A 10429-nucleotide genomic window follows, 5' to 3' on the forward strand; every position below is an offset into this window, starting at 1 on the left:
CAAAATATCAAACAATTTTTGCTATTATTATAGCACAAAATGTGAATTAGAAGAGGTTATATCTTATGCTTGCATCAAATTACGTGTACACTCCTACGAGACAGGAGTGCTTATCCTTAATCAGTTAGTATGGTGGAATTTATTATCAAAATCACAGGCAGAGTCATCCCATTAAAAGAATATCACACATATTACACAAAATGCCCCTAGAAAGCTATCCTCGGTATGCTAAAGGTGCCCTCATCTCATAATTCATTATGATAATTCTCAACTCTCCTTCAATCTCTGTGAGATAAGTATGTTGTATAAAGAAGTCTTTCATAAAAACAGTTAACAAGGTCATAATAGTCCAGCAAGATTATTTTGCTAAAGGTCCACTTCTTGGACCAATTGGCATCCTACCCTTTGTTCCATCCGAAAACGTTCCAGGGGGGCAGGGATGGCAAGAAGATGATCCATTGTTATAAAAGCCTGGGTTGCAAGGTGGACAATCCTTCTTCTCTCCAGAAGGGGGCAACCTAATAGCATCTGTGAGATCCTCCCGGCAGATTTTGGGCTCTATCCACTTGTACATAATTTGCGTCTGAGGAAAAACAAAACAAAACAAAACTTGCAGGTGGTATAAAATTCTTTATTTGCTTTAAATTTCCAATAACAAAAATGTTAAACAGAAAGCCTAGGAAGAATCAAATAGTGAAAGAATAGAAAGGCCAGCAGAAAAGAGAAAAACCTTTGGCAGAACAATGACTGTTACTTCCAAATGTTTTCATTATGAGCTACAGGTGGCCTTACCTCATTCATACAGCACATTCTTCATCATGGAATTCCTCTTTCAAATATAGACACATGATTATAACCCCTATTCTTCTAGCTACTCAGTCACTTTATTCCATAACTGACATATGTTTCTATGCAGAGACTACTATTTCCTTTAAAAAAATTTTTTTTTTGTTTTTATTTTTGAGAGAGAGGGAGAGAGACAGGGTGCGAGTGGGGAAGGGACAGAGAAAGAGAGACACGGAGTCTGAAGCAGGCGCCAGGCTCTGAGCTGTCGGCACAGCTCACTCACATACTCAAACTCGGCTCAAACTCACAAACTGTGAGATCATGACCTGAGCCAAAGTCAGACGCTTAACAGACTGAGCCACCCAGGTGCCCTGAGACTATTATTTTCATTTGGAGATCTCCACGACCCTCTTCCTTTCCCTCGCCCCTGGCACATAACACCATGCCTAGCACAATGTGATCATAAAAGAACAGGTTTTTCTTTTTTTTTTTTAAAGACTATGGCATTTTGCAAATACATGTGGCTACTCTCTGAATCTTTTTCAGTATCCTGATGTTAGTCTACAAGACTCATAGCTAAAATATTTCTAATTCTCGGCCCTCTTACAGGTGCTTCTAACATCAGGGTTAAGACCGCCTCTACTTTAACAGACAGTAATCTTTTAGACCTCATCCTCTCGTATTCTCTCTCACACATACATACACATTAAACAACACAAAACACAACAAAATAGCTGTAACTCAGCCAAACCCAGAAAGCTGTGATTATAAAATTACTCTCACTTTGAAACCAGAAAGATTAAATGCGTTAGCCATTTCACAAACAAAATCAATATGCTCAGTAAAGGAAAAAAAAAAGGTATTCTAAATGCAAAGAGAAAAATAATTTCTTTCATAACTATAGTTTTTAAAAAGAGGCTCAGTTTCTTTCAATAGGCATATAATCCAGTGAATCTTTCTCTTTTAAAACAATTCTTTGCAGTAAGAAGTCTAATACTGAAGCTGGAGAAACAAAATTAAAGGCACTTCTCTATAGCTATTTCCAGTTAATAGAAAATTATATATAGTACACCCTTCAGACCACTCAATTTTACTCTCAAGCATGCTCTTACGGAAGAGCAAATTACCTGATCTGAAGAAGGATGCTTAAGAAAAAAGGTTTAAAAGGTAGTTGTCTCAACAGAATTATAAATAATGTGTTTTTCCTTTTACAACGCTCTCTCCTTGCATTCATGTTATGGCCCACATCATGATACAGTCTAACCAGCCACCGCACCCATCTGCCTCCCTCTTTCCATCTGGAAAGTGATGGCCGCTCCTGCTGAAGCTTCCTCAACAGCTAACACAATAAAGTAGATTCTGCATCCAGCAGGGGTTCTCCACTCCCCTGAAAAAGTCCGTCTAAAATTCTGAGAATCTAAGCAAATGAAATATTATTTTGTTTTCTTTTAAATATTTTATTTATTTTTGAGAGAAACATAGAGACAGCATGAGCAGGGGAGGGTCAGAGAGAGAGGAAGACACAGAATCCGAAGCAGGCTCCAGGCTCTGAGCTAGCTGTCAGCACAGAGCCCGACGCGGGGCTCGAACCCATGAACCGTGAGATCATGACCTGAGCTGAAGTCGGACGCTTAACCGATTGAGCCACCCAGGCGCCCCAGTGAAATATTATTTTGGAGAGATTGTCTTTTTAGAATTCTGGCTCAGCAAGTATAGAAAACAAATTTCCAACCCAATCAATTCACAAATTTGCTGATTTATTTGGACATTAATTAAAATCCCACTGTGTTAGGTCTGAGCTACAGCACTGTTGAAAATAGGTGGTTCCCACGTGTGAGTGGGAGTGGGCTGGTGCTAAGCTGAACGCTCGCACGGATTTTGGGGGCTCGCCTCGTAATCTTCCCCACCACTTTTGGAGGTCAGTATTATTACCCTCAAGTTCATTAATGAGGAAGCTGTGGATAAAAGCCGTGAAGCAAGTTGCCCAAGAATTAGACACGGCTAGTTAACAGTAAAGTAACACTAGTCAGGAAAAGCCAGTTGGGTTAGGGTAAAAATAGTAAACTACTCAAATATGTTTTTGACCAAGTCAACTGACCACATGAATTTCAATCCAAGTACAATAAATGTTTAAAAATTAGAAAATGTGTAGGGTTAGGGTTAGGATAAAAAGAAAATTAGAAAATGTGCACCATCTTTAAACTTAAACATTGAGAAGCCATATTTCAAATGCTCTATAGTAAAAGCTTTGTTTACAGAGCCTCTTGCTTCACATGGCAGATTGATCCTATGCCTCCCTTTCTAATGGGGACAGATGCTCTCAAGTGGAGTTGACTGGGGAAAGATAATAATTAATATAAATGATACTTAGCGCCAGATGGCTCACAGTACAGGTGAAAAATCAACAATCAACTCATTCTTTGGCAAGTTGGGATAAAATTATGAAATATATTATGAAACTAAAAAAAACCCTCATAAAACAAAACTTAGCAGATTGTCAGTAAGATTAGAGAAGATCTATAGTGTACGACTATATTTATATAAAGCAGGAATAAAATACTTTTTAGAGGAACACATGGAGGTATCAATTCTCACGTCAAAATAAAATTCGAGACTGGAAAGAGTAAATTTAGACAAATTTTGAGACTGGATTTGTCCACAGTTGTCAACTTTCTTCCTGCAAGTGTCCCTGTACAGAAGCACCAAGGCTTTGTAGACTGGCTGAATTCATTCGCTAAATGTCATGAGCTTTAAAATTCTATCAACCACTACTCCACCCTACCTGTCCTGTGCTCCATGATGTTCTAACTTGTATCTTCCCAAACAGGCAGTCTATCACTGCCTTCCCACCTTCTCCAATCCTCGATCTTTTCCAGTAGTGGGACACTGGGTCCTCATCACTTTGTCTCTCCAACATGCCCATATCATTCTGCCAAGTTGTGTCCATCCCCTCCTTCAAAGCCATGCTCTAAATTCATATCAAGTAAAATTTCATGAGAGTCTTTAAAATATTTTTCTCAACATCCACATGTGCTTCCACCATGTCCCCAGCTCACCCATCTACATATCAGCATTCGCCTAAATTCCTTTTCTATGAAAGTTCTACTGTTTTCAGTTTTCCCTTGTGGTTACCTCCTTGTCCTCTTTCTAAATTATCAAAGCTTGGGTCCTCTTCTTCTTTTATGTGGAAGACACTACGGGGGTTGAACATTGTACTGGACGTTCTAGCCCTGGCTTTAGAAAATGTTCTAAAATTAAATTGGGGTGAAAACACTAAAAACACTGAACTAAAGCTTTAAATGGATACATTGTTTGAAATGAGAATTACATCTCAATAAAGCTGTTGAAAAATATTTTAAAGAAGACTATCATGTAATTTTATTTTATAGAAATTTAAAACTCTTTAAACACTGAGAAATGCCATGGTCTTTTCTCATCATCCTAATTCAGCAACACAGTTTCCAGGAAGAACTGTAGGAACAAAGGCAGTTATAAAACCCGTATCCCTTTATACCCTATTTTTTAATGCCCCCTACATCTTACCCTTGCTATATAATTCACAAGTACTGTGTAAGAGACATTGAGCATTTGGAATAACTTAGAACACTGAAGTTCACTGCAGGGCAAAGAAAGTACTAGACAAATTCCATCAATTTCCGAGCTTCAGGGATGACTAAGTTGCACAGTCTAGTGTCCCTTCTCAAGAAAGGCTCCTTCTGAAACATCCCACCCTGCAGGGCACCCTTCTTACCCTGGCAACAATCGCCCTCTATGACAAAACATGCTGCTCCAGAACTGAGCAGCTCTGCTCCTTAGAACAGTATGTGTCAATGGAATTTGCCTTCTATAAAGTCACCCAACTTCTGCCTTATGGAATAATACAGAAAAGTCTATTTCTTTATTTCTATGACTTCCCTTCTCATGCTTTAGCTCAGTATTTAGGAAGTTTTCATTAAGTACCTAGGAGACATAGTACCTGTGGGGAATTTAAATATTAATAAGACAAATTAGCAGCTACAGTCTAAAAGTGATTAGGCAGGTTCACAAACTTCTATAATATATTTAAAAAGAGAAGAAAAGAAAATACTTGAATAGGATACAAAAGCATTGTTTCAGAAACAAACATGATTAGGATTAGAATTCCAGCCTTAAAACTTACTGGCTCTGGCTACCTATAACCTTATGGAAATTACTTTCACCTCACCAACCTTCAGTTTTCTCATCTACAAACTGGATATAGTAATGTTTCAATTGCATAGCTCTTGAGAAAAATAATTAGGGGCAATGTTAGAAGACACATGCATGCACAGAGTGAGTGTAAATTTGTAAATTACACATTATGTAAATGACAGGTGCTTCTGCTACTAATACCATCATTTCTATTACTGTCATTACTGTCACCACCATCATTTTGAAGAGAAACATGAAATATCATGGATATTCAAAGGAAAGAGATCAAATCTCTTTGGGACAAGTAGAAAATGTCAGAAAGATGGTCAAAATTCCTTTGTCCCGTGGTGTCTTTTCTTCAACCTGAAAAAAATATTTTCAGCAACTTCAACTATACTTCATATCAAATAGTTTAATATCCTGGCCCCTCTACTTTAGATTTTGCCCATTTTGTCAAAATTATTTCGAGCCCTCTGCCACAAGCAGAACTCTCTAATTGTGCCGATCATTCATTTACTTACTAATTCTGTCATTTATTAATTCATTCAAAACATGCTTCATTATCTTCTATGTTCCAGGGACTCAACTAGGGATGGAGATGTTTTCTTTTGAAGTGATTAAGAACACATTTCTGTCTACAGGAAGCTGAGAGTCTGGTGAAGGAAACAGTCATCTTTACAAGAACTGTATTTGCAGTAAGATGAACTGATACCAAAATGCTAGCAAACTTTCTATGACCACTATGAAACTATCAGGAGAGGTATGTAAAAAATTATGTGGGAGTTCCCAGTATATCAAGACAATCTTGCCATGACTATTCATGTTATTTAAGAGTAGAAGAGTTCTGTGAAACTGCACCGAATCGCTCTCTTTTTATTGTGGTAAGAGACACCATCTTTTCCTCTTTAGGAACTGACTTGTGTGACACTGAGAGGAAACGGGAGTTACAAGTCCCAGCCACAGGGATCAGCCAGTCAATGAAGCTGTCCAACCACAGTATCCCATGCTACTGGACGAAATGGCTGGTGTGAAGTTGCCTCGTGATTCAAGGGGGACTCATAAGAGTCTTTTCTGAAACTTTGGTCAGTGCCTCCCCCTGATCAAAAGCTGTGAGGATGATAGTGGAGAAGCCAGCAGGCATCTGGTACCACAGGAACGAGCTTGCCTCCGAAGGAAACCAAAACATACAAGAATTCCAATGAGAAGAGGAAGAGAAAAATGTCTTGATAAAGCTGTTTGCTCTATCCTGACTTCCAAGTCACATGAGCCTCCTGCCCTCATCCACCCACCCCAAATGCTAAAAAGTATGTTTTAATTTCATCAACAGGACTGTCAATCATCTCCAAGTGTGGAACCAAACTGACACTTTGCAGCCATTCAGGAGAATGGAGTATGACATCCCATGGCCAGGGCAGGGGAGGGAATTACCATTTACCCTGAAATAAAAGATCCTCCCCCCAAAAAAACATTACTCTCTCTAGCTCTGGTACCCAAAATAAATAAAAGTTTAAGCCTTGTCTATAAGTGGTTGACTCCCTAGCAAAATCATCTTACCCCTCTAACTCCGGCAAGCAGATCTGAGACAGCCTTCATGGATAGGATAAACAAATGAGTGACTTGTTTTTCAACTAGGTACCTACTTAATTGAAAATTAAGTATCCATCACATTCTTGGGATGTTTTTAAATGTCTGTTGCATTTTTTTATTCCATAAGCCAGGTTCTAAGTTTGGATTCTTTTTGAAATATTTTTATCAAGTTAATGTTTTCTCTTTTCTAAATATTTTTATATCTGAGGCTTTAACACAAATAAATGCTGACTTTGCTAATTTGAGCTCACTGCTCAAGCAAAGTGAGGTCTCTCTAAATTTCACTTCTGTCATTTTCCCCAGCTTTAATGATTTACAGTTCAACACACTCATTGCTAATATCCTCATGCAAGTTGAGGATTTTTAAATCAAATGTTGAAAATAACTCATACGTACTCATATCTTCTTGGTATGAATTTGAATATATATAATTACTTTTGCTAATTTATATTCCTACAGGCAATACATGATACCAACTATGCTACTAGTTGATATCAACTACACTCCTAGTTGATGTCCATTTATTAAGTCAGACATTTTACATATAGCTCCTCAATTAGCCATATATCCTCTTAAACAGATCATTTAGTCCACAATTCCCTATCTTAGCCATTGGGAGATAAGAGAAACTGGTTCAAATATGCTGATAAACATTAAAAAATGGCTTCTCTCAATAATTACCTGGCCATTAGCAAGGTCCAGATTGTTTAAGTTCAAATCTCAAGCACTGAATCTGTGCATGGGCTTGTATGCAGCCACATTGAGTATATCTCAATATATGTAAAAAGTGGGCTCATACACAAAAATTTCAGGTTAACTCACCACTATGAAACCTCCCTCCTCTCACATGAGCCTCTGTCATTAGATGGAGCTAATGTGACCCCCTACCCACATCCCCCGACTCAAGTCTCACTCCTACCTCCATGCTCCTTCCTACATCAGATCCTCACCAATCTGCTCCTTTTCTCAAAATGCTCTTCTTCCATACGTGGGCCCAAGCTTTCAGACAGTTCTGAAGCCTTTCCAGGCTAGGTCAGATCCCCATAAAACTCAGACTTCTCTTTCTGTAGCACTAATCACAACTGGAAATAACAAATTTTTTTTGACAGACTATATCTATTCCACTGAAATCCAGACCAGTGGTTCTCAAACTGCGGAGATCCTAGACCAGCAGAGTAAGAATTACCTGGGAACTTCTTAGAAATATAAATTCTCTTGGGGCAGCTGGGTGGCTCAGTCAGTGGAGCATCCAACTCTAGGTTTTGGCTCAGGTCACGGTCTCACGGTTTCATGAGTTTGAGCCTAGTGTCAGGCTCTGTGCTGACAGCGTGGAGCCTGCTTGGGATTCTCTCTCTCTCTCTCTCTCTCTCTCTCTCTCTTTCTCCCCAACGACCAAAAATAAACAAATAAATGTTAAAAAAAATAAGTAAATAAATTTAAAAAGTAATATAAATTCTCAGGTCCCACCCAAAATCTGCTGAAACAGAAAATCTGGGACAGGAACCTCGAGGTGAGTCAGATGCACACAAGAAACTGACAACCACTGCTCTACAATCTATGAAGACATTTGTCTTCTTCTTCTGCCTGTCCTTGGCTCTGCCCTCATCACCCAGCACTCTGTATTAACCAGTGCTCAGTAAAGATTCACTGAATAAATGAATGAATGAATGAATGAATGAATAGGCATCCCACATTTTCCATGATGTTAATGAGAGTCTCTCAATCAGGATTAGAATAGTTTCAGTTACTAATTAAAATATTTCTGAAAAACGTTCCATATTGGAGGGAAGCAATCAAATAACTGAACTTCAGAGTGAATATAGAAACCTGCAACGTTTCTGTGTCACCTAAATTATCATGCTCAAAAGTCTGTATACATCAGTAGCTGCTTCCTTTGAGGATCCTCTCCAAGCAAGAGGAAAATAAGATCAAAGAGAGTATGACAGAACAAAAAGAGCCACAGTCATTGAATGACCTGAAAATATCATGAAACCACCAGCAAATCACCAGACTGAATCAAGTAAGAATAAAATAACTTTTTATTTTTTAAATACTTTATTTATTTATTTTGAGAGAGAGAGCACAAGTGTGCAGGTGCAGGCAGGGGAGGGGCAGCGAGGGGAGCCCAATGCAGTGGCTCAAACACATGAACCGTGAGATCAAGACCTGAGCCAAAATCCAGAGTTGGACGCTTAACCAACTGAGCTACTCAGGTGCCACTAACATACCTTTTTAAAGGCGAAACCAGAACAAATGGAAATGTTGAAACAAAACAAAAAAAGAAAAAAATCAAATTCACATGTGTCATCTTTGTTTCCCCACTATATCTGTTAATTAAGTTTCTCTTGGTTTTTGTTTACTTCTGAAGCAAGACACATTTATCTTGAAATAAGTCTCAAATCACTTTTTAAAGACTCACTGAGTTTATGGAGTGCTAGTACAGTGTGTTGTTCTACACTGAGAACATGTTCAGGAGTTACCCAGACTCAACAAAAAATGCAATTTGTGTCAATGTGTGAACACAACATGCCTGTGGGAGCATTTGTGTGCATAGATGCACGTGTGTGCATGCGCGAGAGCGCATGCATGTGTGTTCCGTGCACTCAACATTTAATGTATGACTTTACTTCCTTTAGGCCTAGGTCAACTAAATCTTGTCACACTATTCACTGATGTAATAAAAACAGGACTTTTATATATTTTCATTATAGCAAGACTAGAACCACTCGTATATTAGATCTCATTCACTTAAGCTTCAGTATTGCTGAATCCGTGATTACTACATACAATAGACCAAATTCAATTCACCTTACTTAAAGTTTAGCTTTAAAATGTTTAGCTAAGTACCTTTATTTCAAATTACTTTCAACCCACCTTAGTGCCTCTCTACATGTATTTTCTAAATGGAAATACCCCTTCTTTGACCACTATATAGGGTCATCAAGATCTTACTTTATAACTCCTAATTTAAGGGCTGTTTGAGTTACTGTCCTTATTAAAAATAATATATATACTTTTAATTGTTAAAATTTTCCACTAATTTAGGGGTGCCTGGATAGCTCAGTTGGTTGAGCGTCTGACTCTTGATTTTGATTCAGGTCATGATTTTGCAGTTAATGGAATCAAGCCCTATGTTGGGCTCTGCTGTGACAGCACAGAGCCTGCTTGGGATTCTCTCTCTGCCCCCTGCCCTACTCATTCTCTCTCTCTCAAAACAAATAAACTTTAAAAAAATTTTTCAACTCATTTAAACTGGCCTTCCCTTGAATTATTCTGAGTCAGTAATGGCTCCCCTGTAAGTACTAGAATGTGCTTGGTCTTAAGTATTCAAAAGTCAATTCTTAAAATAATTTTATGACTAAGGGTAAGATTAATAATAATATAAATATAAAAAGTACAGACTAGAAACTAAGGATACAAAATTAACAACAAAAGCAATACTGACACCCATGTCTTTTCTCCAAACTAGGTCAAGAAATTAAATGCAACTGGGGCACCCGGGTGTCTCAGTCTGTCGAGCATCAGACTCTAGATTTTGGCTCAGGTCATGATCCCAGGGTCGTGGGATTGAGCCCCACATCAGGATCTGAACTGAGCGTGGAGCCTGCTTAAGATATTCTCTCTCTCAACTCTAGATGCTGGCGAGGATGTGGAGAAACGGGCACCCTCCTACACTGTTGGTGGGAATGTAAACTGGTACAGCCCCTCTGGAAAACAGTGTGGAGTTTCCTCAGGAAACTAACAATAGAACTCCCCTATGACCCAGCAATAGCACTGCTAGGAATTTACCCAAGGGATACAGAAATGCTGAGGCATAGGAGCACATGTACCCCAATGTTCATAGCAGCACTCTCCACAATAGCTAAAACATGGAAAGAGCCTAAGT

General features: G+C 38.6%; 1 protein-coding gene across 2 annotated transcripts in view; it reads right to left on the reverse strand.

Annotated features, from left to right (window-relative positions):
- ELAPOR2 (endosome-lysosome associated apoptosis and autophagy regulator family member 2) overlaps positions 1-10429 on the reverse strand; it is a 174097-nt gene that overhangs the window by 45956 nt on the left and 117712 nt on the right. For both annotated transcript variants that reach the window (XM_039219971.1, XM_039219969.1), the window contains one exon: positions 403-583. In XM_039219971.1, coding sequence (XP_039075902.1) covers positions 403-583 — 181 coding nt within the window. The remainder of the gene's footprint in view (positions 1-402; positions 584-10429) is intronic.

The sequence above is a fragment of the Hyaena hyaena genome, unplaced genomic scaffold (assembly GCF_003009895.1).
Source record: "Hyaena hyaena isolate Hyena2069 unplaced genomic scaffold, ASM300989v1 scaffold_858, whole genome shotgun sequence".
NCBI lineage: Eukaryota > Metazoa > Chordata > Mammalia > Carnivora > Hyaenidae > Hyaena > Hyaena hyaena.